Source organism: Trypanosoma brucei, assembly GCF_000002445.2.
Source record: "Trypanosoma brucei brucei TREU927 chromosome 11 chr11_scaffold01 genomic scaffold, whole genome shotgun sequence".
Taxonomy (NCBI): domain Eukaryota; phylum Euglenozoa; class Kinetoplastea; order Trypanosomatida; family Trypanosomatidae; genus Trypanosoma; species Trypanosoma brucei.
The window spans coordinates 3,383,554-3,409,985 of NT_165288.1; the positions used below are offsets into that span (position 1 = coordinate 3,383,554).

At 49.5% G+C, this 26,432-nt stretch overlaps 8 protein-coding genes and 2 pseudogenes across 8 annotated transcripts, besides 3 other annotated features; all 10 read right to left on the reverse strand.

The window, feature by feature from the left end:
- Window positions 1-60: 60 nt before the first annotated feature.
- On the reverse strand, window positions 61-969 carry Tb11.52.0004 (hypothetical protein, conserved; the record flags this gene model as incomplete). Its single annotated transcript, XM_824254.1, has 1 exon — window positions 61-969. One exon carries the CDS (start codon window positions 967-969, stop codon window positions 61-63), a length of 909 nt encoding a protein of 302 aa, XP_829347.1.
- Window positions 970-1,817: 848 nt separating this feature from the next.
- Window positions 1,818-1,843: a microsatellite.
- A 662-nt stretch (window positions 1,844-2,505) lies between these two features.
- Window positions 2,506-2,529: a microsatellite.
- A 227-nt stretch (window positions 2,530-2,756) lies between these two features.
- Tb11.52.0005 (hypothetical protein, conserved) lies at window positions 2,757-4,964 on the reverse strand (the record flags this gene model as incomplete). The annotated part of the gene is made up of 1 exon (XM_824255.1): window positions 2,757-4,964. One exon carries the CDS (start codon window positions 4,962-4,964, stop codon window positions 2,757-2,759), a length of 2,208 nt encoding a protein of 735 aa, XP_829348.1.
- Window positions 4,965-5,640: 676 nt separating this feature from the next.
- On the reverse strand, window positions 5,641-9,396 carry Tb11.52.0006 (annotated as a pseudogene).
- Window positions 9,397-11,571: 2,175 nt separating this feature from the next.
- Window positions 11,572-15,471, reverse strand: Tb11.52.0008 (hypothetical protein, conserved; the record flags this gene model as incomplete). Its single annotated transcript, XM_824256.1, has 1 exon — window positions 11,572-15,471. One exon carries the CDS (start codon window positions 15,469-15,471, stop codon window positions 11,572-11,574), a length of 3,900 nt encoding a protein of 1,299 aa, XP_829349.1.
- Window positions 15,472-15,794: 323 nt separating this feature from the next.
- Window positions 15,795-15,838: a microsatellite.
- A 952-nt stretch (window positions 15,839-16,790) lies between these two features.
- On the reverse strand, window positions 16,791-17,432 carry Tb11.52.0009 (hypothetical protein, conserved; the record flags this gene model as incomplete). Its single annotated transcript, XM_824257.1, has 1 exon — window positions 16,791-17,432. One exon carries the CDS (start codon window positions 17,430-17,432, stop codon window positions 16,791-16,793), a length of 642 nt encoding a protein of 213 aa, XP_829350.1.
- An 885-nt stretch (window positions 17,433-18,317) lies between these two features.
- On the reverse strand, window positions 18,318-19,610 carry Tb11.52.0010 (hypothetical protein, conserved; the record flags this gene model as incomplete). The annotated part of the gene is made up of 1 exon (XM_824258.1): window positions 18,318-19,610. One exon carries the CDS (start codon window positions 19,608-19,610, stop codon window positions 18,318-18,320), a length of 1,293 nt encoding a protein of 430 aa, XP_829351.1.
- Window positions 19,611-20,127: 517 nt separating this feature from the next.
- Tb11.52.0011 lies at window positions 20,128-22,390 on the reverse strand (annotated as a pseudogene).
- A 532-nt stretch (window positions 22,391-22,922) lies between these two features.
- Window positions 22,923-24,107, reverse strand: Tb11.52.0013 (hypothetical protein, conserved; the record flags this gene model as incomplete). Its single annotated transcript, XM_824259.1, has 1 exon — window positions 22,923-24,107. One exon carries the CDS (start codon window positions 24,105-24,107, stop codon window positions 22,923-22,925), a length of 1,185 nt encoding a protein of 394 aa, XP_829352.1.
- Window positions 24,108-24,494: 387 nt separating this feature from the next.
- On the reverse strand, window positions 24,495-25,145 carry Tb11.52.0014 (Ras-related GTP-binding protein; the record flags this gene model as incomplete). The annotated part of the gene is made up of 1 exon (XM_824260.1): window positions 24,495-25,145. One exon carries the CDS (start codon window positions 25,143-25,145, stop codon window positions 24,495-24,497), a length of 651 nt encoding a protein of 216 aa, XP_829353.1.
- Window positions 25,146-25,854: 709 nt separating this feature from the next.
- On the reverse strand, window positions 25,855-26,133 carry Tb11.52.0019 (hypothetical protein, conserved; the record flags this gene model as incomplete). Its single annotated transcript, XM_824261.1, has 1 exon — window positions 25,855-26,133. The coding sequence occupies one exon, from the start codon at window positions 26,131-26,133 to the stop codon at window positions 25,855-25,857; it is 279 nt and encodes a 92-aa protein (XP_829354.1).
- Between the last annotated feature and the right edge of the window lie 299 nt (window positions 26,134-26,432).

Consider the following 26,432-nt stretch of genomic DNA (forward strand, 5'->3'; position numbering starts at 1 on the left):
CATTTAGAGCTACACCAAGGTAAAAGCTAGGGGCAAATAAACAGAAAAATGGGCATTCTTCTAGTTCTTACGGCGCGTAACATGGTCGTATATTGTCACCTGCACGTATTCGGGGCTGTGAATGACCAGTCGGTTGCTGTTGTCTCCGGGCGTGGGGGCGCGTGGGTCAACGTTGATGGTCTTCCTATCGCGCTTGTGCTTCATTAAGAGCCCAATCTCGTTATCGGCGAGAACCTGAAACGTCACACTATTATTGAAAAACAGCGTGTGGGTCTTCCAGTTGTAATAGCTCAAATCTGTACGGCGGGGGGTGAGGCGCTTGCGGCGGTGGAAGTAGTCGGAGAAGTCCTCCGTTTTGAGCCGGTGGCCATAATCGATGTAGGCGGACACCTCCTGCCCCCGCACAACGTCACGAAGGAATATAATAGTTGATAACTTCCCTGCCCGCACCAACTCCTCCCGTCGGGCCAGTGCACTCAATAGCGGCGAGTCGTCAAACTGCAGACCAGCGCTGCAAACCACATCCACTTCCTCTTCCCACTTCGACGGACCCTCGAGAACAATGAGGCGAGCTGCCTCAAACTCCTCGCGGCTGAGGAAGTTCTTCCCCTTGTAGCCCAACTCCACGATCTGCCGTGCCGCTTCCTGGTCGCCAAGATAAAAAAGGTCCTCCTGCGTCACCTGTTGGTCCAAGTACTCCTCGTACGTCGCGAAGTCTAGTACATTGCGATCAAAGAAGTCGTTTTCAGCTGGAGCTGCGTTGCTCATTGCTAAACTATTTAAGCAAGACTTCAAAGAGTAATTTGGGGGGAAAAGTGAATCGTTTTTCTTTTTTTTTTTTAGCATTCTAAGGACGTATGTGCCGTAACCCCCCCCCCTCTTTCTTAACCTCCCAAACTCGTCTACCACTCCCCTCATGTGCGTATCTGTGTGCGCGCGCCTGATCAAAAAGTCTGCAAGTACTCGCATTGAGCGAGTAAATACAAGCACTAGCTGATGGAAAATAATAGTGGGAAGAATAAGTGAAATGAACCGGGGATACGGCACCACCGGGTGGTAGACAATGCAAAAGGGAAATTAGAATCGAACCAACGATACCACAAAATGGCGTGTACGCTAAGATATATTTCTTTCCTTGTCATGCCATGCCATGTACAAAATACAAGTCGTATCTATAAACTCTATCCTTCATAGTCTCCTCTCCTAACAACGCCCCTAGGCAGAGATTATGACTTCACCCCTTCACCAACACACACACACTAATCCTGTTCTCTGATTCTCTGACGACCGCCCACACTTAAGGAAACGTACGATATATTATTGGATGTATCGGGGTATGTATTTATCCACCTGTGACTACGCGCGTGCGCCCCCTCCTACGCCTAACGCAGGGCAACTACCACACGTGTGTTATTGTTATATAGTGCCACATACACACACACATCTCCCATGCAACTTTAAAAAAAAAAAAAAACAATGCCCAAGCACTCAAGTTTTGGAGAGCATGTAACAATAGCGGCCCTAAAAAGAGGGAGACACCAAAAACGCCATCACTTCCCCTTTCAGAAGCCGTTTTGTAAACCTCAGGCGCGCTAGGCCTCCTCCAGCGGAGGCGGCATTTCATTTACTTCATGGCGCGGAGCCAACAACAACAATATTATTACACGCGGCACTGTGGAATAGACACGCACTCAAAAGGAAGAAAAGAGGTAGCGAAGGGAGGGAAACGTCTCCCTGCAACTGCGGTCCCCTGTTATCCCTCCAGAAACTACCGTATCCCTTTCCCGCTCCACCCTTCCCCCCCCCCCCACACACACACACAACAAAACAAAACAAAACAAAAAGGGAAAGCAGACCCGAAAAGAGAAAGAAGAGGGCTTCGACCAGTCCAACCTGACAGGTAGTGAAGTACAAATCACAAGAAAGTGATGAGTACGCCACCTCAGCACGTGTACAATCCGTTTCCCTCTTCTTTCTACTTATCTGTAGCATGCGGTAACAACTCACTGCACGCGTGCAAATTTGCCTACAGCTAAACAACCCGAAGCAGTGGCCGCATCCTTCAACGACCACACGCATAACGTCACCACTGGAACGCGCTGAAATAATAAATAAATCAAAGCGAAGGACGGCCCCGATCCACCCACCTTATGGAGCGCGGAACCGCGCAACCGGGCGGAAGCGGAACTTGAAGAAAGAGGGAAGGTAAAGAAGGAAACGATATATCGTGCGATGTCGCGTGGTGTAAAAACGACGGGAAGAGGTTAGGCAAAAGATAGGGAGATAACGCGAAATTTTATTCTCACAAAGTAAGTTAATAAATAACAACGGCAACTACATATATATATATTAAACCAGTTAATTAACCAAACTCCCCATCAGGTGCATAAAACTGGCTAATAAATAAACACAAATTTTTCGATTCCTCCTCAACCATCATCAAACACCACATACACAAACACGCACCCGATCCCCCATCGGCCGCAAGGTTGGTGTGGGTAATTCCACACACACACACACACACACACATCCTCTAATGATGGCACCAGTGACATAACTTCCACTAAAGGAAAGCAGTCCACGGAGGAAAACCCCCTGTTACTCTCATAGATCGCAACCCTCCACAACAAAATACATTATTCTCCTCCCTCAACAGTGAACAAACCTTCTTCGTCAATTCACCCTTGGCACCTGGACGTTTCTATAAAAAAAAAAAAATACACACACCCGATCTGATGCCTTGGTGTCAAGCCCCACTAAACAATGCCTGCAATGCGCTTGTAGAGCCGGGGAAGCCACCACCACATTCCAACTAGAAGCTGCAATGCCAAAGCCACAGAGCTAAAAACTAACACAACAAACATCACTGCCCACCCGCGTCTGTCCGCGGTACCGTCACCAGAGTCATTGCCGTTACCACGGACAGCTGCTAGCCACGCGGTGAGCCCCAGTATTAGTGCTACGCAACTCGAACAAACGGCAGTCACTAGAAGCACAGGAAGCACAGTTGTGAACAGAGCAGCGGTGGGTCTGACAGTGGCCTTCCCAAAGTTGTCCCGAACCACAGTGCGGCTCAGAAAGACAGCTCCCAATGACCGTAGCAAACCCCCCACCGCGATGGCGAATGAAAACGCACAGACAGCGGCAAGGGTGGCTGTGAGTTGTTTACCGTCAAAAAAAAATGCGACTATTAGTACCATAGCAGCAGTGGCAGGCCCGAGTTCCACAAAACGTACAAATGGGCCCATACTTGGCACAAGACACAGCAACAACAGTGCTAACGTTGACAGGAGCAACACCACAACAGGACTGATCGCAATACCGTTAGGCCAATTTCCGCTGCCATCGACAACTGGGATGTCAGTCGCTTTGAAGTGGAGACTATCTAACACCGGCAGCGTCACTAACTCAGAGTCCACAGTAAGAAGAGATACCACTGCGACAAGGCACCCACAAGCCACACTGCGGATAAAGAACGACGGATCAAGACGCCCCAAACACGAAAGGAAGTTTGTGACATAATGAGATTTACCGCACGAACATGGTCCAGGCTGCAACATGGATGGAGGTAGTAGTAAGCAAATGCCGATAGCAAGGGAAAATGACACCAATGCGAGAACGGTATGTATGATAGCAGTATAACCCGCAGCAGCAGTAGTGGCAAATGCCGGAAGAACCCCAAAAGCCACCAGACGAGACATCAACCATGCTAGGCATACCGAGAGCGCTAGAAACGGAGGTCCAGCAACATATCCCACATCAGCACAGGTAAACAGCAACAAAGATGCAAATGAACCAACGAAACTGGCTGCCTGAACAAGTTCTCGTACAACAAAAGAGGTAGTGACATTCAAAAGGACACCATAAAGCAGACGGAAGTCGTCCACTACCAACATGGCTGTTGAAACGAGTAACACGACGTGAGGAACTTCCCACACACCACGAAAACAAAACACAACTAACAGCGAAGAAACTGCGATTGCATGAAACGACATGAGCTTCAGCATCATGCACTTCCCACCTAAAAGATTATCCACAAACGGATTCGTCTTAAAAACATTGTATGATTCATGGTGTAACATTAGCATGCTGATAATAAAAACGGCAAACACATGCACCACTGCACGCCTCAATCCAAATGAAGAATTCGATTCAGAAACCAAAGCTTCGGGGACAAAAACATCGCTTGGACTACCCTGAATCAAATGAACCTCACTGCCACAAAACAAGCACCTAAACACATCACCATCAACGAAGACGGGAAATTCCTCACTACAGTAAGAATCCCATCTGCCAGCAGCGACAAGTGGTTCGTCAACAAAACGTTCTGCAGTAACGCTATGCAATCCATCGAGAGTACCGTAGGTCCTTTCCAATATCGAACTATCACCGTTCCCACCGAAAGGCCCTCTTCCTGCACCCAACAGCGGTTCTTGATCACCACAGTCAGCAACACAGCGGTCTCCTGTCGCCACTAATTTAGAAGAACGTAGACCACTAACAGACCTACGCACATCAGTTACCGCACTGACAACTCCAACACACCCACAATGAAAACTATCAACCTTTTCCTTAAGCGGCACATCTCGATCCACCCCAACACAAACAGATGGCTGCATCGACAAAACTCCGTATTCAATCTCTTTACTACCGCTTGAAAATGTACCCGCAGTAGTGAAGCGGGACATACTATGCGATGAAGAGCGTGCTGAAAATATTGTTGCGCCCCTTCGGAAATCCCTTCCAGTAGAGTGCCGTGCTAAATACTCCTCATTTTCAATCACCGCTCTACTGGTAGTTTCAGTCTTCACAAATAAATTCACACAAGAAACAGACACAACGTCATCATCGCTATCCATCAAAATATCTCGAACGTGCTCCACAAGACTCGCACCGTCACTTGCAGCAAGGCCGTGGTCCGACCCATCTACCTCTTGGCTGCCGAACCACGTTTTACTCTCCATCACCTCACCGGAAATTCAACCACTGATGTTGATATTGACTCGGAGAGGTCAGCACACAGCTATTACCGGTGCCTTCTTATCCTTTCCTATCCAGAACCCAAAACGCCCCCACCTCTTTTTCACTAATCCTTGCTCGTTACTATGACTACGCTGCACAAAGAAATACCGTTTGCAAGCCTGACAAATGGGGAAAAGGGCTACAGAGTGGAGCACTACAGTGGAAAATACGTGTGCGGTATAAGCACACAGCGACAGGAAGACACAACAGCCTCGGTCAGTTCGTTACAAACCCCAGAAGCTCAGAGATGCGGTACCTTCATACCCAACAGGTATGCACAAGGCAGCAACATACAGAAACGAGTTGAAGAAAGGAAAAAAGGAAAAAAGGAAAAAAGTAAGCAAACAATTACATACTTGGGAAGTGCTATGCCTCTTCAAAATACAGAAACGTGCTCGGCGCACCACCAATATCATATTAGACAAGAATGCCGTGCAGCGCCGGCCGCAACGCTCCAAATCACTTTAACGTCCACACAACGAAATACCGGAATGACGCTGAAAATGGTAGTAGCGCTTGGAGCGAAGCGCCCACCTACGCTATTTCCCGAAAACAAGCACAAATACAGGCAGTAATCTGCAATAGCTCAATGAAGGCGGTAAAGCACATGAGATACAGCTAACGGAGTTCGTAACGGCCAAACATAATCGATCCAACAGCAAGGACGAGCATCCCCACCGCAGAGGCTGAGAACGCAGCAGCCTCCTTCCACTCGGATATACCTCCCTCCTGCACGTACGCTGCAGCAACAGCGGGAGAGCAGCGCTGCAGCGCAGCAAGCATTGCCTCATGCCGATTCTGGCGCTGCTTGTGCATGTCGTCCAAAAGTTTCCGCACGTTGAATAACATTAAACGCACCCTGTCTTGCATCTGTTGAAGAAGGTCATTCGGGGCGGAAACTCCACTCGACAGGACCCGTGACTCACCCGAACCTTCGCAGTGCTCGTGGCGCGGTGACACCATCAAACAATCCAGCTCCTCCCCGACCGCGTCGATTCGGGCTTGCAGTAAACGAAGATTCTCATCTTGCCGTTTCCATGTCCCCTCAGCCCTCATTACACGGCGCTTATAATCACTTGCAGCAGCCTGCAGCTCTGTGCGCGCCCCATAGTTATCCCCTGAGTCGCTGTGCCTCTCAGCTAGTTGCATCACACGCTTGAAATGCCGAGCCTCCTTTATGCACGGAGCGATCTGTGAAACAACCTTGCCACAGCGCTGAATATCCCTTTCGATTGCCTTAATCTTCCTCAGTAGCAGCACGATTGGAGCACCCAGCGATTGCAGAGCAGAGATGTTATAGCTTTCCGCATTCTCCCCGGCACCCTCATCCGAGTTCGTTGTATGACAAAATTCACCATCCACCGCACGTTTGCTCCGTCTCCTCCGCTGGGAGGGTCGGTCATGAAGAACAGTGCCAAGTTCAGAATGTCCGTGAACAGCACAGTCAAACTCAAAATAATCTTCCGCCAGTCCGCTCTCAGCACCCACGACAGATGTATCATAGGAACTATCAAGGGCATCCTCCAAACTACATGACCCCTCACCTTCTGAAAAATTAGCAAGCTTTGCCTGCGCAAAATCAACGTCAACAGAACAAGATTTTTCGTTCGGGGAACATGTGAGCTTTACCACATTTTTCGAAATGTCCCTCCCTGCATTTATTTCATTCAACTGCTTCATTAGTACAGCGTTTTCTTCCTTGAGTTTTCCAAGTTCAGTATGAAAAGGGTCACTAAACTTGGCACCACCCTCCATTTCATTAAGGTTTTCAGGCGCCTCTTTCGAATAATGCTCCTCAGCAAGTTGCTTTTTCAGTTCCTTCTCCAGTGCTGCCTTAGAACCAGCCACATCACTCAGTTGCTTCCTCAGTTCCCTCAGTTCCTTCTCGAGTGATGATTTGGAACCAGCCACATCACTCAGTTGCTTCCTCAGTTCCTTCAGTTCCTTCTCGAGTGATGATTTGGAATCAGCCACATCACTCAGTTGCTTCCTCAGTTCCCTCAGTTCCTTCTCGAGTGATGATTTGGAATCAGCCACATCACTCGGTTGCTTCCTCAGTTCCTTCAGTTCCTTCTCGAGTGATGATTTGGAACCAGCCACATCACTCAGTTGCTTCCTCAGTTCCTTCAGTTCCTTCTCGAGTGATGATTTGGAATCAGCCACATCACTCGGTTGCTTCCTCAGTTCCTTCAGTTCCTTCTCGAGTGATGATTTGGAACCAGTCACATCACTCAGTTGCTTCCTCAGTTCCTTCAGTTCCTTCTCGAGTGATGATTTGGAACCAGTCACATCACTCAGTTGCTTCCTCAGTTCCTTCAGTTCCTTCTCGAGTGATGATTTGGAACCAGTCACATCACTCAGTTGCTTCTTCAGTTCCTTCAGTTCCTTCTCGAGTGATGATTTGGAACCAGCCACATCACTCAGTTGCTTCCTCAGTTCCTTCAGTTCCTTCTCGAGTGATGATTTGGAATCAGCCACATCACTCAGTTGCTTCCCCAGTTCCTTCTCGAGTGATGATTTGGAATCAGCCACATCACTCAGTTGCTTCCTCAGTTCCTTCAGTTCCTTCTCGAGTGATGATTTGGAACCAGTCACATCACTCAGTTGCTTCCTCAGTTCCTTCAGTTCCTTCTCGAGTGATGATTTGGAACCAGCCACATCACTCGGTTGCTTCCCCAGTTCCTTCTCGAGTGATGATTTGGAACCAGTCACATCACTCAGTTGCTTCCTCAGTTCCTTCAGTTCCTTCTCGAGTGATGATTTGGAACCAGTCACATCACTCAGTTGCTTCCCCAGTTCCTTCAGTTCCTTCTCGAGTGATGATTTGGAACCAGCCACATCACTCAGTTGCTTCCTCAGTTCCTTCAGTTCCTTCTCGAGTGATGATTTGGAATCAGCCACATCACTCAGTTGCTTCCCCAGCTCCTTCTCGAGTGATGATTTGGAACCAGCCACATCACATAGTTGCTTCCTCAGCTCCTTCAGCTCCTTCTCGAGTGATGATTTGGAACCAGTCACATCACTCAGTTGCTTCCTCAGTTCCTTCTCCAGTGCTGCCTTAGAACCAGCCACATCACTCAGTTGCTTCCTCAGCTCCTTCAGCTCCTTCTCGAGTGATGATTTGGAACCAGTCACATCACTCAGTTGCTTCCTCAGTTCCTTCAGTTCCTTCTCCAGTGCTGCCTTAGAACCAGCCACATCACTCAGTTGCTTCCTCAGCTCCTTCAGCTCCTTCTCGAGTGATGATTTGGAATCAGCCACATCACTCAGTTGCTTCCTCAGCTCCTTCAGCTCCTTCTCGAGTGATGATTTGGAATCAGCCACATCACTCGGTTGCTTCTTCAGCTCTCTCTCTATCAATGTATTAGAATCATTCACAGCACCTAGCTGCTTTTTTGTTTCCTTCAGTTCGTTTTCTATTAGAACCTTGGTGTCATTCACATCAGCAAGTTGTTTCCTTAGTTCCTTCAGTTCTTTTTCAATTAAAGCCTTGGAGTCATTTACATCACTTAGTTGCCTCCTCAGTTCCTTCAGTTCCTTCTCCAGTGATGATTTGGAATCAGTCACATCACTCAGTTGCTTCCTCAGCTCCTTCAGTTCATTTTCCATTAACGCCTTAGAATCATTCACCCCACCGAGTTGCTTCTTTATACTGTCACTGCTTTCACCCTTTAGTTGACACTCAGGGCCACTTGATTTCTTTGTTTTTGTCTCAACTATCAGTTCATCCAGCTCCTTCTCGAGTGACGCTTTAGAATCAGTTACTTCCAGTAGTTGCTGTTTCAACTCCTTAAGTTCTTTTTCCATTAACGCCTTCGATTCGCTGAGGTTCCTTAATTGTTCTTCAATGTTGGAAAGGGAAGATGATTTCTGCTGATCTCCCTCTGTGTTGTGGCATCGTTCCTTTAAACTGTCCACTTTTCTGTGCATATCAAATTCCACTGCAGAAGTATCAGTAGCTTCGCTTCTACGGGCGCTTCCTTTCGAGTTCTCTCTTGTGCCGAACCTCTCATCCACTTGAGAGTTTGCATCAAGAGCACCGCATTCAATTGTCTGTCTGCCGCTTGAAAATGCACCCGCAGTAGTGAAGCGGGACATACTATGCGATGAAGAGCGTGCTGAAAATATTGTTGCGCCCCTTCGGAAATCCCTTCCAGTAGAGTGCCGTGCTAAATACTCCTCATTTTCAATCACCGCTCTACTGATAGTTTCAGTCTTCACAAAAAGATCCTCCCAGGATGTGGAAACAGAATCATTTTCATCCGAACCCCTCGTTTTCCTCTTTTGCTCCACAAGACTCGCACCGTCACTTGCAGCAAGGCCGTGGTCCGACCCATCTACCTCTTGGCTGCCGAACCACGTTTTACTCTCCATCACCTCACCGGAAATTCAACCACTGATGTTGATATTGACTCGGAGAGGTCAGCACACAGCTATTACCGGTGCCTTCTTATCCTTTCCTATCCAGAACCCAAAACGCCCCCACCTCTTTTTCACTAATCCTTGCTCGTTACTATGACTACGCTGCACAAAGAAATACCGTTTGCAAGCCTGACAAATGGGGAAAAGGGCTACAGAGTGGAGCACTACAGTGGAAAATACGTGTGCGGTATAAGCACACAGCGACAGGAAGACACAACAGCCTCGGTCAGTTCGTTACAAACCCCAGAAGCTCAGAGATGCGGTACCTTCATACCCAACAGGTATGCACAAGGCAGCAACATACAGAAACGAGTTGAAGAAGAAAGGAAAAAAGGAAAAAAGGAAAAAAGTAAGCAAACAATTACATACTCGGGAAGTGCTATACCTCTTCAAAATACAGAAACGTGGTCGGCGCACCACCAATATCATATTAGACAAGAATGCCGTGCAGCGCCGGCCGCAACGCTCCAAATCACTTTAACGTCCACACAACGAAATACCGGAATGACGCTGAAAATGGTAGTAGCGCTTGGAGCGAAGCGCCCACCTACGCTATTTCCCGAAAACAAGCACAAATACAGGCAGTAATCTGCAATAGCTCAATGAAGGCGGTAAAGCACATGAGATACAGCTAACGGAGTTCGTAACGTTTATATACAGTAGATCCAACAGCAAGGACGAGCATCCCCACCGCAGAGGCTGAGAACGCAGCAGCCTCCTTCCACTCGGATATACCTCCCTCCTGCACGTACGCTGCAGCAACAGCGGGAGAGCAGCGCTGCAGCGCAGCAAGCATTGCCTCATGCCGATTCTGGCGCTGCTTGTGCATGTCGTCCAAAAGTTTCCGCACGTTGAATAACATTAAACGCACCCTGTCTTGCATCTGTTGAAGAAGGTCATTCGGGGCGGAAACTCCACTCGACAGGACCCGTGACTCACCCGAACCTTCGCAGTGCTCGTGGCGCGGTGACACCATCAAACAATCCAGCTCCTCCCCGACCGCGTCGATTCGGGCTTGCAGTAAACGAAGATTCTCATCTTGCCGTTTCCATGTCCCCTCAGCCCTCATTACACGGCGCTTATAATCACTTGCAGCAGCCTGCAGCTCTGTGCGCGCCCCATAGTTATCCCCTGAGTCGCTGTGCCTCTCAGCTAGTTGCATCACACGCTTGAAATGCCGAGCCTCCTTTATGCACGGAGCGATCTGTGAAACAACCTTGCCACAGCGCTGAATATCCCTTTCGATTGCCTTAATCTTCCTCAGTAGCAGCACGATTGGAGCACCCAGCGATTGCAGAGCAGAGATGTTATAGCTTTCCGCATTCTCCCCGGCACCCTCATCCGAGTTCGTTGTATGACAAAATTCACCATCCACCGCACGTTTGCTCCGTCTCCTCCGCTGGGAGGGTCGGTCATGAAGAACAGTGCCAAGTTCAGAATGTCCGTGAACAGCACAGTCAAACTCAAAATAATCTTCCGCCAGTCCGCTCTCAGCACCCACGACAGATGTATCATAGGAACTATCAAGGGAATCCTCCAAACTACATGACCCCTCACCTTCTGAAAAATTAGCAAGCTTTGCCTGCGCAAAATCAACGTCAGCAGAACAAGATTTTTCGTTCGGGGAACATGTGAGCTTTACCACATTTTTCGAAATGTCCCTCCCTGCATTTATTTCATTCAACTGCTTCATTAGTACAGCGTTTTCTTCATTGAGTTTTCCAAGTTCAGTATGAAAAGGGTCACTAAACTTGGCACCACCCTCCATTTCATTAAGGTTTTCAGGCGCCTCTTTCGAATAATGCTCCTCGGCAAGTTGCTTTTTCAGTTCCTTCTCCAGTGCTGCCTTAGAACCATTAACATCACTCAGTTGCTTCCTCAGTTCCTTCAGTTCCTTCTCGAGTGATGATTTGGAACCAGCCACATCACTCGGTTGCTTCCTCAGTTCCTTAAGTTCCTTCTCGAGTGATGATTTGGAACCAGTCACATCACTCAGTTGCTTCTTCAGTTCCTTCAGTTCCTTCTCGAGTGATGATTTGGAACCAGTCACATCACTCAGTTGCTTCCTCAGCTCCTTCTCCTTCTCGAGTGATGATTTGGAACCAGTCACATCACTCAGTTGCTTCTTCAGTTCCTTCTCTCGAGTGATGATTTGGAACCAGCCACATCACTCAGTTGCTTCCTCAGTTCCTTCAGTTCCTTCTCGAGTGATGATTTGGAATCAGCCACATCACTCAGTTGCTTCCCCAGTTCCTTCTCGAGTGATGATTTGGAACCAGCCACATCACTCAGTTGCTTCCTCAGTTCCTTCAGTTCCTTCTCGAGTGATGATTTGGAACCAGTCACATCACTCAGTTGCTTCCTCAGTTCCTTCAGTTCCTTCTCGAGTGATGATTTGGAACCAGTCACATCACTCAGTTGCTTCTTCAGTTCCTTCAGTTCCTTCTCGAGTGATGATTTGGAACCAGCCACATCACTCAGTTGCTTCCTCAGTTCCTTCAGTTCCTTCTCAAGTGATGATTTGGAACCAGTCACATCACTCAGTTGCTTCTTCAGTTCCTTCAGTTCCTTCTCGAGTGATGATTTGGAACCAGCCACATCACTCAGTTGCTTCTTCAGTTCCTTCAGTTCCTTCTCGAGTGATGATTTGGAACCAGCCACATCACTCGGTTGCTTCCCCAGTTCCTTCTCGAGTGATGATTTGGAACCAGCCACATCACTCAGTTGCTTCCTCAGTTCCTTCAGTTCCTTCTCGAGTGATGATTTGGAACCAGTCACATCACTCAGTTGCTTCCTCAGTTCCTTCTCGAGTGATGATTTGGAATCAGCCACATCACTCGGTTGCTTCCTCAGTTCCTTCAGTTCCTTCTCGAGTGATGATTTGGAACCAGCCACATCACTCAGTTGCTTCCTCAGTTCATCCGGCTCCTTCTCGAGTGATGATTTGGAATCAGCCACATCACTCAATTGCTTCCTCAGTTCCTTCAGTTCCTTCTCGAGTGATGATTTGGAACCAGCCACATCACTCAGTTGCTTCCTCAGTTCCTTCAGTTCCTTCTCGAGTGATGATTTGGAATCAGCCACATCACTCAGTTGCTTCCTCAGTTCCTTCAGTTCCTTCTCGAGTGATGATTTGGAACCAGCCACATCACTCAGTTGCTTCCTCAGTTCCTTCAGTTCCTTCTCGAGTGACGATTTGGAATCAGCCACATCACTCAGTTGCTTCCTCAGTTCCTTCAGTTCCTTCTCGAGTGATGATTTGGAACCAGCCACATCACTCAGTTGCTTCCTCAGTTCCTTCTCGAGTGATGATTTGGAATCAGCCACATCACTCAGTTGCTTCCTCAGTTCCTTCAGTTCCTTCTCGAGTGATGATTTGGAACCAGCCACATCACTCAGTTGCTTCCTCAGTTCCTTCTCGAGTGACGATTTGGAACCAGCCACATCACTCAGTTGCTTCCTCAGTTCCTTCAGTTCCTTCTCGAGTGATGATTTGGAACCAGCCACATCACTCAGTTGCTTCCTCAGTTCCTTCTCGAGTGACGATTTGGAACCAGCCACATCACTCAGTTGCTTCTTCAGTTCATCCGGCTCCTTCTCGAGTGATGATTTGGAACCAGCCACATCACTCAGTTGCTTCCTCAGTTCCTTCTCGAGTGACGATTTGGAATCAGCCACATCACTCAGTTGCTTCCTCAGTTCCTTCAGTTCCTTCTCGAGTGATGATTTGGAACCAGTCACATCACTCGGTTGCTTCCTCAGTTCCTTCAGTTCCTTCTCGAGTGATGATTTGGAATCAGCCACATCACTCGGTTGCTTCCTCAGTTCCTTCAGTTCCTTCTCGAGTGATGATTTGGAACCAGCCACATCACTCAGTTGCTTCCTCAGTTCCTTCTCGAGTGATGATTTGGAATCAGCCACATCACTCAGTTGCTTCCTCAGTTCCTTCAGTTCCTTCTCGAGTGATGATTTGGAACCAGCCACATCACTCGGTTGCTTCCTCAGTTCCTTCAGTTCCTTCTCGAGTGATGATTTGGAATCAGTCACATCACTCAGTTGCTTCCTCAGTTCCTTCAGTTCTTTTTCCATCAATGCCCTCGACTCTGTCACCTTGTTCAGCTGCTTTTTTAGCTCCTTTTCTAGAAGCGTCATTGATCCAGTCATCTCGCTGAGTTGCTCGTTTAGTCCCCTCATTTCTCCTTTCAATGACGCCTCTAATTTTTCTCTGTTCATTTCTTGCTTTTCATTTTTCTTTTTGTCTTGAAGGTGGTTTTGTGACATCTGTTCATCGCATTGCGCCGTATGGAAAATTGCCGTTGAAGTATTGCCAGACTGCCTTATTTTTTCCTCACAGTTTTTTGTGATGCTGTGCAGCTGTCGACTGCTATCTCTCGTTTGGTTAACATCTTTGTGTGACTGAGCAATTGGTTGCATCCGCTGCCGTTTCGAATCTGCATCGGCGCACGATGATTGCTGTGGAGAGTCTTCATTTCTAAGGCGGTGGTGGCGCACCTGCAGTGGACTTTTGTCGAGGTGGCCCCACTGTGATCGGGTAATTTTACCCTCGTCGCGCTTTGCACTGTCGTGCACCGGGGAACTACTTTCACCTTGATGGATATAACGTGCACGATAGGGCGTACTGGTTCTGATTGTTGACCTCGCTGAAGGGCTAGATCGCGGAGATGGGCGGTGGAGCCCAGAACCTGGGGATCCGTTTCTGCACAAAACGGTAGTGAACAGATTACATAGCCTTGCGTACTGGTCGCTGGTCAGGTCAACAGTGTCCTGAGAACGTTGTGACCGACCGATGGTACAGAGCACACTTGAGTGTAAGATACGTTGGTGCTGCCGAGTTAACGATCGGACCCATGTCTTGGCAGCAAATCTTTCCACCGACACAAATTCATCGTAGGCCCGCGGCGGAGTACATGCACGCTCGCTTGGATGAACATGATCCATTCTCGGTGCTCGAGCCCCATAGCGGCTTGGGCTCTTCCATCGGGAACAAGCTACCCCACGGTGATCAGTGTTTTCAAGGCGTTCGTAGTTATTCCATAATGAACGTATTTCTCGTGTAATGACATCCAACCGCTTGCGCACTTGTTCTACACGGTGTTGAAGATGAGTCGCGTCCTCGCCGGACTGTTGCACATCGCGTAAGTGGTGCTCGTGCCAATTCACGCAAATCATCCTCATATTAGCCACGACCCACTGTTGCACGGAGCCAAGTGCATGACTCCCTTTGAGGGCTTCCTCGTACGTAAAGTTCAGAGAGTTAGTGTACTGTGAAACGAGTTCGTCGTGGCACTCCTTGCTGATGGTCAGCGGGTCAAACTGCATCAGCACCTGCAGTATCCCAGCACGGTGCAGAAAAGGCTGCATCTCACTCCATGTGCGCCTCCTCTCACCAAGCAGTACCATTACTAATCCCATGACACGCACGACAATATCCGGGGGTGTTCGGTACGACACAAGCTCTCTCCAATGCCGAGCATCGACCTGGCGCACCACGTGGCAGGCGTGCCTAAGCTGCATCTCAGCCTCTCGCTTCTTCGTGGCAACATCCAGATTTTTCATAGAAAGCTCACGATATAATTTTGCGCGCTCTTGCGAAAGCCGAACCGCTTCGTCTCTGTGCTGAATCAGCTGGGACTGTAGAGGAGGAATCCGTAGCAGAAGTTCGCGTCCCTCCTCCGTCGTTACGGCAGCCAGGGCTTTTGTCAGCGGGCAGGCACCTCCCTCCTGATCACTTGGTACCAGAGGTTCTATGTACAAAGAGCGGCAAACAACATCGCTGCACACAATTCCTAGGCTGCAACGCCACATGCCAGAAGATCGCTCAATGTATTCATACGCCACAATGTCGTCAGGGGCGACCTGAGGAAAGGAGTCCTGCCGCCACTGGAACTCCTCCAACCCCGATAAAAATTCACCATCGTCGCCCACGGCAAATAGTGGTGCTATAGTAAGGATTGAAGGTTGGTCACTGCCTGCCATTGTGCCTTCTTCTGGTATATTTACCTCCATTACGTAGCCTCCCCCTCTCTGTACTTCTAGCTGTTTAGGTTGTTTTCCCCTTTCACACACTCGATCACACAACCCACACCCTTGACTATCCTCGCCGGTCGGTTGTACGACTTTCAGAATCCTTCTTCCCCAGCTTCACCACAAATGATAGACTTCACCAACTGTGTCTGACGGCCGTGTTCACCCACACGCTTAACTCTTCACAGGTAAAAAAACACTACCAACACCTTCGATACTGTTTTTACTACCCACTCTTTCCTTTACCCTCCCCTCGTTCACTTTACAAAGTCGCTCAACTTCGCGCACAAGCAAATAAAATACAAATGTATGTATATATTTATATTTATGTATGCGTATATATGTATATCCTCTGCTCTCTTTCGTTAACCCACTCTTCCCTCACTCACTTTCCCGATACGTGCTGTACTTTTTGTTTTGTTTAGTGGAGCGGCACAGGTCACCTCCTCAGAAATAAAAAATAAAATAATGACACTAATAATAACGACCGTCTGTGATGTTCAGACGATTTTCTTTCACTTGATTTAGCTATGTAAGTGTTCGATAACAACTAAAACCTTTCTTTGTCCACTCGCTTTTTTCTTGTCAACGGTACAACGGAATATGAGAAAATAAAAAAAAATAACACGGTACACACTTTCGCTCCTTACTTTCTTTTGTTGATGTTGGTGTTGGCACTGGTTACTTCCACCTGTCTTGTTTCGTTTAGCTGTTCTGGGATCGAGTCCTTTTAAAATGGAAGAGAGAATAACACTCCTTTGCCTTTAAGTTGTTGTTTTTTTTTTTTCGTCGATCCTTATCTTTCCTTTTCTCGCTTCCACAGCTTCCCTTTGTCACTAATAACGACTGACAACGCAGTGAAGTCACAGGCTACCTTTATCGGCTCCCTCAGCGGGTGAGAAATCAAGAGATGTGAGAGAGAATGGGGATGTTGGTGCATTGCTTCACGGCATACAAAAAATAAAAATCGTAGGGGAGATAAGCAAAGGGGAAAACAGGCGCGTCATGAGCGAAATGAGCCTGTGATTTAAAATTTAAAAAAACGGCCAACGAAGACAGCACCCTCCGCACTGCTACATGTGTCCATTTCAAACAGAAACAGGCTAACAAAGGATAAAACGATGAGACACCGGCAGGGTTAATCCTGCACACGCCCTTGTGCCGCTCCATACCACCAACTCCGCTATCTGCCACCTTCATTGTAGTACACGTTACGCACCCACCAACAGCAGTGTCAGAAGAGGAAGAAAAGATAGGAGAAGAAATGTAATGGTAAATTCTCTCAGCACAAATTCATTACACTAGCCCTTCCACGTTGCTTTCCGCCCAGTAGTGCGGTCATAGAGGCGGGTAATAGCTTCCATTACGAGACGCATGCGGTACTTAATACGCAACGCCTCCTTACTAAGCCGCGCCGCCCTCTCACGCAACAATCTCTCGCGCCTCTGCAAAAAGACGAGTGCCTCATCACGGAACATAGGTAGCACAACCCCGCAACCAAGGTTCACCCACATCCGGCTGGCATCTGTCACCGTGCACTGCACGAAAAAGTGATTACCCAAGTCAACCATTATGTGATTACGTTGTTGTACACTGACATCTCCAGAGGTGCTTCCTGCACCCCTCACTACAGTTGCATTACCTACAGATTGTTTGCCTTCCCCCGCCGCCACTGCTGCCGACACTGTCAGGGCTGTAGACGACCCCTCGTCACGCCTAATAAATGAGTGTGTAGAGGAAAGAGACTGCATCTCATCGAAAAGACTGCGCAACTGACAACAATTGGAGGCCATGTTGTACACTTCGTCCCTCTGTGCCAGGACCCGCGCTAACGATTGTCGTAATACGGCATCCAAAAAGTGCTCCAGCCGTAGCATACTCCCCATAGCCGCATCCGCTGGCGCATGAGAGGGGTCACTTTCCCCCCTTGACACACCAGACATTACAACTAGCGGCAATTATGCGGCAACAAACAAAACACAGCTCACCCTCCGTGTCACCAGCACGCTGTCCCCGCAGGCTTTCTTCAAACGGGAAAAATAGCGGAATGTCAAAAGGGGCAGACACTGCAGCAGTGCGTTACAACTAGGCGCTGGCTGTTGCTAACTCGGAACTCAGTAACCAAGGGAACCCTACGCAGTGCTAAGCAATCAGTAAAGCGCAATTACTAGAAAAACTGAGCAAATAACCGCAAAAGACGTAAGGTAAGATAAAAATGGGGAAACCTAGTATTTCTGTCTGTGCATTTACCAGTTTCGTTATCGAACTGACCGGGCACGTAGAGCCTGGCTTGGAGATGGGGTAATAAAAGGAAAACATCTCACTCATAATATAGAGATTGTTTCACTGTTCTCACCCCCAATCCTCCATGCCCGTCCGCAAGATGAAGGAATCCAGAAAGAAAAAAAAAAACATATACAAAAGGGGTGTTGGAAACCAGAGTGACAACCCTCATTGCTCCGGAAAACACCGATGCACAATTAATCGGCAACCAAATGGCGATATCACCGTTCACACACACGCATACACACAAACATAACCCGCTCCCATCACGTTGGACACCAGCACCACCGCTTACGTGCGATAGACAGCTAATGCACAGAAGCTCCTCCGAGGGCGCCAACCCAACTTGACGCAGCCCACGAGCTCCCAACCAACACCGTCAGTGATAATTCACACGTGTCGCTCGAACGCCACCATCAAATTTCGGTGCTGATGCAGAACAAAAGAATGGGATCCTTACCGCAACAGATTGAACGCTAGCAAAAAGTCCTCCGCGCGCGGACCCCGCCTCTTTGTCTTACCGCTCGTCTCATAACTAAAAGCAACTACAAGTCGTTCATGCTATGCGGGTCCGCACCAGCATCAAGCACAATCTCGCCCACCTTTTCATCAAGGTGGAAGCGCGCCCACACCCTCCGATCATGGCCGTGCTCGTCAAAATACTTCAATAACAGTGACAGCAAGCTGTCCTCCACAGCTCGACGCAGTGCGTGACCATTTTCACGTCCCTCCCATACCTCGCGATACCTTTCTACAAGGAATGATACAGCAACATCATCAATGCTACTCGCAACGACGCCTCCGCCGTATGCATTTGGGCCCGCGAATCCATAGCGATACGCGGTGCACGGAAGAGTTATCACAGTAGTCCGCACCATTTCCTCTGCTGAGCGCTTCGAAAACGCCGCAAACGCCAGTGTCCGCACGAATGCAGGCACAAAGGAGCCATACAGAGAATTGAACTCCATCCGCACCATCTTCTCAACCTCCACCACGCTTTTCCCAAATGTGCGACCTTGCTTCCCAAAGTCTGTTGTGACTATCACAGTGAGTTCTTTAAGTGATGGTAAGTCGGCGGCCTGCCCCTCGAAGCGGTCCGCACGACCAAACAGCGGCGCGAGCAGCGCAACAAGCGAAGGGTGCATGGCGTTAAGGTCGTCCAGCAGCACGATACCGTGAGGGTACTTGCGCTGGTGCTCAGTGATTTTCCTTACCAAGAGGTTCAAACCATCCCTTCCCTCCAGGCCACCAAAGCCAGTACCGGATATGACGAGCATATTGTCACCAGAGTCACACTGCCGCCCACGCGAGTTCGCACAGCGCAGCGATGTGGCCAATGACAGTAACCGAGCAGTATGGGTCTTACCGACGCCGTTATCGCCAGCAAAGTGGAGAACGAGAGGCTCATGTGGGTACGAAAGCTTCTTGCGCATTAGGGAAGCAATAGCTTCGGTTAGATGCCCCTGGCCCACTAGGCGGGTGCGCAGAAGCTCTTCCACGTTGCTTATCGCAAGACGGCGCGCCTTGTCATCAGTTGCGAAGGGCAACTCCCGTGACACCAATCTGGAAGGAAGCTTGGACATCCAACAATAAAGTTGGCTGCTGCTCAACCACTTGTACCTCGAGCAGACGGGAGCCGGGGGACAGGTCGGCTCACTGGTGTCCGCTACAACCTCATCCACCGTACTTCGTACGTCAGCCCCTGCTACGGAGGGTTCTACCGCGGTTAGAAGCACGCATAGGAACAGAATCACAAAGAGGGAAACGGAAGAGTGTCTATCATCCCCCTCAACACCAACGACAGAAGAAGAGCCAAACGGGTATCCCGAATGGGGCATCGAATAGTGGATAACACTGCACACCTTGAAGCTGATTTATGTGTGACTATGCGGGGAGGAGGGGTGAATTCTTCTCCACGCTCGCTTGACAGACACCCTCCTGATTTCAGTTGCTGATATCCCACGCCCAGCAGTAGTGGACTAATATCCACCCCTCTCCCTGCACCCTTAAGCAGCTCCACGGGCGCTTGGGGAACCGACCAATATTCTCTCTGTGAGTTAAATATATGTATCTAAATTCTATTTGAACACACACGCAGCTTGTGTTCCACCTATTCCAGACACAGACGCGTGGCGCAAGTCGATAGGGCAAGCGGAGAAAATGTTACGAACGTCATCAAAAGAAGCAACAGTGCACCACGTCCTGCGCCAACCAGACCCGCATGACACACAAAAAAACAACACCAGGACGAAGTAACGCACAATCACGCCGTGTATTTGCGCGAAAAAAAATACGTAAGACCACGCCCGCCCGCCTTCCTGCACAGTATGGCCTTTTCTTTCCATCCGATCACTTTTATTTAGGTGGCCCTCGAGGTGGCCCAAAATCATCACCACCCGGGTGTGGATTTTGCTCCATGTTAGCCACCACCCTCGACGTGATGCCACCCACGTCGTTCCACACACCGCTCTCCGCCGCTCGAGTACCAAACTTCGCGCGCCCACCTTTCCTCCGTGCAAGAAGACCTCGCCGGAACCACACAGCTTTCCATGTGATAGCGTCCATTACACGCTGCTGCTGCCGTGGTGGGACACCGCCGTGCACACCAGTGGTCTGTGGATGGAAAAGAGGCCTCCAAGTGGCGTTATGTCGTAGATATGTTCGTTCCAAGTGCGCAGGAATCGTCTTCTGGGTTATAAGCGATACGTAGGACCGTGCAATAGCGTTCAGCTTGTGCGTGCGCCACTCAGCGTAGCGTGGCTCCATCATGTGTCGCTTCCAGTTACTAATGCCCTCTAATGGGAGCTGCTTTTGAAGAAAAGCGCGCACGGCAGACACAATGACTCCTTGTCGTTTGGTGTAAAGACTGTATACCTGGCCCAGACGACCTTGCCGTGCGGTGCGGCCCGCACGGCTGAGGTAAGTGAGTGCGTTCGTGGGCATGTCGAAGTTTACAACGAAGTCCACATGCAGATCAAGGCCTCGCGCAGCAACATCGGTGGAGCACAAGATGTTGGTGCGTCCGGAAGCAAAGTCGGCGAACATGCGTCGCCGCACAGCTGCCGGCAGGGCGGCGTGTAGCAATGAGCATGTGTAACCGCAGCCGCGCAGCCGGTGATACACTGCAGTTGCACAATCAATACCACGTGTAAAAATAATACAGCGTTTGCCGTCGGCAAATACGGTGCGCGGCACGTGACACGTGAACGGGGCCGCAACAGTTGTGAGGTGCTCCCAGTGCACTGGGCGTACCCCTTCCAGGGCGTGGCGGACCCTCTCCTTCATTTCATCTGCATTATCACCTTTCGCACCGAAGCCGGATCGGTTTTCCTCTACTTTGTAGTTGCTGACATCACCAGAAGTGGAAGAAAGGGTGGCAATTGGTGTCTCACCTTCGTGATCATGCCTCTCCATCCGAGGCCGCCTCCGCAAATGAAGACCCCGTAGCTCCACGAGCTCCTCGAATGACCCCGACAAATAGTGCAGCTTCGAGTAAGCCTGCTCTTCCTCAATATCTGTAAGTATTTCCCGAGGTCGGTTGCCGTGTTTTTTGAGTAGGTGCTGCAACGTGTCCATCTTCTCTTGTTCACGTTCCACCGGCAGAAAACGGTGGCGCAGGGTGCCCGGTGGTCTGTGCATGCGTTGGCGACGTATGCACGTGACTGCATCAGGGTACTTCTTCCCAACAACAAACTCCAGCTTCCTAGTTATGAAAGCGGTCGCGAATACCGTTTGGGTCTGTACCGGCCACAAGTGTTTAAACATTACACGCTTCTGCACCTTCATCAGAAGATGCACGGCATCATGATCGTGCTGCGAGGATAGCATGCCGTCTGCCTCGTCCACCGCAACATAACGCAGATCATCCAGAAAGACACGTCTCGCCCGGATGAGACGGAGAACTATCTTTGGGTCCATAATCATAACATCCACAAGCTGTTGCTTGAGCAACCGACTTAAACGGTGATTGGCACGCTTGCGGGAGGTGAAGGAAATCGCGTGAAGTCCTGTGGCTTCCCCCAGCACGGAGCACACGTGGTGTAGCTGCGCAATAAGTTCGCGGGTTGGTGCTAATAGAATCATGCGAGGTCGGCGCTCACGCAGTGGTATCTTGTACACATCCCTGTCCTTTATCATGTTCTGATAAAGAGGGAGGAGATACGCCAGAGTTTTCCCCTCGCCGTGCGGGGCGGCAACAACAGTATCTTTGCGCTGCATTATCACCTCGACAGCAGACTGCTGAATGGGCGAAGGTGTTGTAATGCGCAGTTGCCGGAGGGCGCTGCGCAGTTCAGGGTAGAGTGACATGTCCTCAAAGCTCGTGACAGTTTTTGTCTTGATATTCTTGCTCAACAGTGGCGAATTATGCGTGCTGGAGGGTGAAAGGCTCTGCAGCACAACATCACTGACGAGGTGATTTGAGCGCTCACCAACGGAACGACTGAACGTCCCTCCGTACGCCTTCAGCTGCTGAGGAACGATAATACCGCGGGATGTAGTAAGGAGCACACCACTGCAGTTCAACAACGTTGTCAGTGCGACGGAGCGCACAAAACTGCGCCGCGCCCGCGTCCAGTGAGCGGTAGGGTGCAGTAAAACTATGTTGCGTCGTCCCATTTCCTCGAGCTAACTAGTCACCGCAACGGTACCTGATCTTCCTGTTCGCCCCTCTCCGTTGCACCCCCGAGCACCGGCAACAGAAAAATAAACAGCAGAACGATAAAAAAAAAAAAGAAAACAATGATCATCATTATTAGTCATCAAGGCAAACCGGCGCAGATGTTACACTGATTCACAAAGTGAGGGCTCGCTGAGGGGGTCGTGTTGGTTTTCGGCGCCGCTGGCAACGGTTATTTACCTTATAATACTTAGGTGAGGGAGTGGTAAGCGAAAGCATGACACAAATGTGCATAAATTTTCCTCTGTCTTTTTTGTTTTGTCCAATCAAATAAGCTGTTATTTATCCTTTCTCCATCGGGATACAAACTTCGCGTCCATCCGAAAAGTTTGTAGCGACATCACTACATAAGACCCCACCCGCCCTCTTTAATCGATAGCAGTCGGAAAATTTTTTATCGGTAACGAAGGGCTAAACGACTGAAGGGCGGGTAAACGATTTCCACCCACGGGGTCAAGAAGCGTGAACCGCGTCACACAGCCACGAGTGCCTTTGTGGCCATCTGCAACGCTCCTTCATAGGTTTTGTTTCCACCGATAAACCCAGACACATGGACAAAAACGCATCCCTCCACACCACTAGCCTCGCTCAGATCGGCATCCCGAATTCCTTTCCAAGGCAACGGCTTGCGACTTTCAAAACTCACAGCGTCCTTCGGTACCGCCTGCACGCGCCAGCCACTTTTATCAGAAAATAGAACGTAGAGCACGTGACCAACCTTCCCGTGCTCGGCTTCGATCTCCAAGAGGTGGTCCTTCCACGGGCAGAAGCGCTCCTTCAGGACTATAATGCGGCCACTCGGGTGCACGCTCTCAGCGGCGTGGAAAGCGTCCTCAACAAGGCCACGGGCAGGCATCCATGAGAACGTAAAGAAATGAACAGCGGCCACAAACTCGGAGAGAGCCAACTCCACCGCTTGCAAGAAAGCGGTGTTCTCGCTCTCGGGATTGCCGTCACCACCTTCATTCCACCAAGGCATTAGCCGCCCAATTCGATCTGATAGAGTCGTCGTGACAGCGTAATTACGAACGCACGAAGCAGACTGGGCATCAGCAGAGCATCCACTTGCGGTAACTGTCTCTGTCGCGGGTCCGAAGGAGTTAACACCGTTATCTATTCCGTCGATGTGTTCCACAAAGTTTTTATATACAATGTCAAAAACAGTGTCGAGTTCAGCCTCACTCAAGTTTTTCCTACTCTCAGACCAGCTTCCCATCTTCAGGAGTTCTGCACGGTACGAAGAAGAAAGCGCCGCCTCAACATAGCGCTGGATTATCTCGCGTCCGAAGTGCTTATAGACAAGGCCAGCAGAGGACAAACGCGTTCGGTACATGGATTTCGGGGTTTTCATCGTGTCATGGAAGGTCGGCTGATGGTGGTCAAAGCGTAGCGCATCCGCGTCATACACACCTCCGACATCCACCACAATACTGCACCGGTCCAAAGTCTTAGCATCACGCGTACGTAAAACATTTGCCGCACGGAACTGTCCACTACAACGTAGCATCCCACAAGCTAGGGCTTCATCACAGTGGAAAGAACCGTTATGCGTGCCGATCACAGGAAAGGAGCTCGTGTCTACATCCGCCAAAGACGGAAGTACACGAAGCCCGGAGAGTTGCCTCACAACAAACTCAGCCATATGCCCCCGAGACATCCTTTCCTCCGCGTCCCTACTTTTGGTTATCGTATTCCCCTTCTCTCGGAAACCTTCGCGAAAGAACTTAAACTCCCTGTGTGGGATATGCAGCTGCTATCGGTGGGACGGCGCTACGTCATGGACAATATAACAACAGTCGAAGGGAGAGAAATGAAAAGAACAAGAAGTAACCATACAATGCAACTGGTCAACTTCGACAAAAAAGAAAGGCTTAGGTTGGGCTAAAGGTATGCCCAGTAAACTGAGTTGCACGCTCCCAACTTACGACAACCAAGTAGATTGACCACGCCAAGCACAACCTGTCACTCGCCAGACCAAACGCGAGGGCTTGAACACATTTCCATGTGTACGGCAACCGACACGCACGCGAATTCCGATCCCCTTTTAAAAGAAAGCTGCCACCACATCCTTGAAGAGTGTCTCGAGTGCCTCCTCCACTCCGGCACCCGTGCAGGCACTCGTCTCGAAGTACTTGTAATCATGCTCCTTCGCCCACTGCCGCCCAGTCTCACTACTCACAGCCCGTTTCTTTCTACCGCCTCCTTCCGACACCTCGTCTATTTTATTTGCGCATACCACAACCTTGCAGGGTACGGACGCATCCACCCGGGCGACGTACGTGTCATTTCCCTTTGTGTTCACGTGAGCTTCCATCTCCTTCACCCACTGGTTGAGTGCGAAAAAACTTTCGGCGTCGGTTACGTCGTAAACCAACAGCACGCCCTCTGTTGCCCTATAGAATTCGTTGCGAATCTCCAGGTACTCCTCGCATCCTGACATGTCCCAGAAGTTCACGCGAGTAGAAATTTTTCCCGATGGTGCTAAATGCGCTGGCACCCTTACATCAACGCGCTTTACACCATAGTCGATTCCAATGGTAGGTATGTACTTTGACACAAACCGACCCTCACAGTACTGCTTGATGAGGCAGCTTTTCCCGACACCAACAGATCCAAGAGAAACAATCTTAATCCGGGGGCCAGACTTATCACCTCCGGTAGTTGGCGAGCCATCGGAAGTGGTATGAGATGGCATAACGCACGTGAATTGGTAAGCAAAACTAAGTCACACTGCAATGGAAAAAATGTGTCGTTCTCCCGCGGTGTTGTGCCCTCCTCCTCCACCCCCCCCCCACTGGCGTATGACCTGTGATAGATTGTTATCTCACCTTCCTGTGGTCGGTGTTCGTTGGTGAAAATGGAGTGAGAAAAGAAGTGGTGGACGCCACAACGGAGGCCTTCCCGCTGGGCTTCCCAACCTTTTCTTTTAGTGCGTTTCCCTTTTTCGCGTTCCCCCGCCGTCCGCAGTATCTTAAAAGTGCTATGCAGAGTTTGAAAACAGGGAGGTACAGCAAAATAGTTTCTGAAACAGGGCAGACAGACACCCCTCAGAGCAGTCCAACAAAAGAGAGGAAAAGAGAAGAGGTAGAAACACGGAGAGGTACGGCGAAATAGCGGTTGGGGTTGGAGTAAGCGTTTCTTTTTCTTTAAAGGTTTATAATGTCTTTCGGTGGACGCTTGCGACGGACTACATACAACTTCCAAAACACGGATACTTCCCCTCTGACAGCAATACCCGGAAGAGAAGGGTAATTATCTTTAAAGGGTGTATTATTTCATAAGCTCATCCCCTCTCCCCGTTCCTCCAAATGATGTGTGCTCCGGCTCCTCAATGACAAGACAGACCAGGTGAAAAAAGAAAAAGAAAACAAACAAACGAACAAACAACACCACCGGCCTCCCCGTTAGGTTCTCGTTTGCCCAATGTATTTGTCAGCAAACCCATCATCCGTGGGTTCCTCCAGGCCCAACTCAAGGGCACGCCATCGCTCCCGCTCGATATCCTTTGCAATTGATGCGTGCCGCCTACTGCGTTCCGCCTCCTCGCTGTAGTACACACCGGCGTACACAGCAGCTGCGACTAATATGCTCCCAAAGAAAAGTTGTTTGTCCACACGGCGCCTCCAACCAACCCATTTCAAGGCGGTTTGGTCTCCACTAAAGAGCCGCGAGTAGGAATTCATAGACTCTCAATCACTGCCACAAAAAATGTTTAAGCGTAGTGTAGCGTAACCGTTTGAGGATGACAGCTTAGCCTATAATCACCCCCGCACTTACATTTAACAGGTAACTTCGACCTTACCAATGGAAGAAAGTGAAGGGGGAAAGCAAGGTGTATCACAGACAGCTGCATTTGGCGTGAGCAAGTGGTGCGAGAAGACACGAAAAGAGAGTAAAAAACAAACTTTTGGTTCAACTTGCTGACTGTAACCCCGATGATAGAATCTGGTCAACTAAGGCAAGCAACGAGAGATAATTGGAA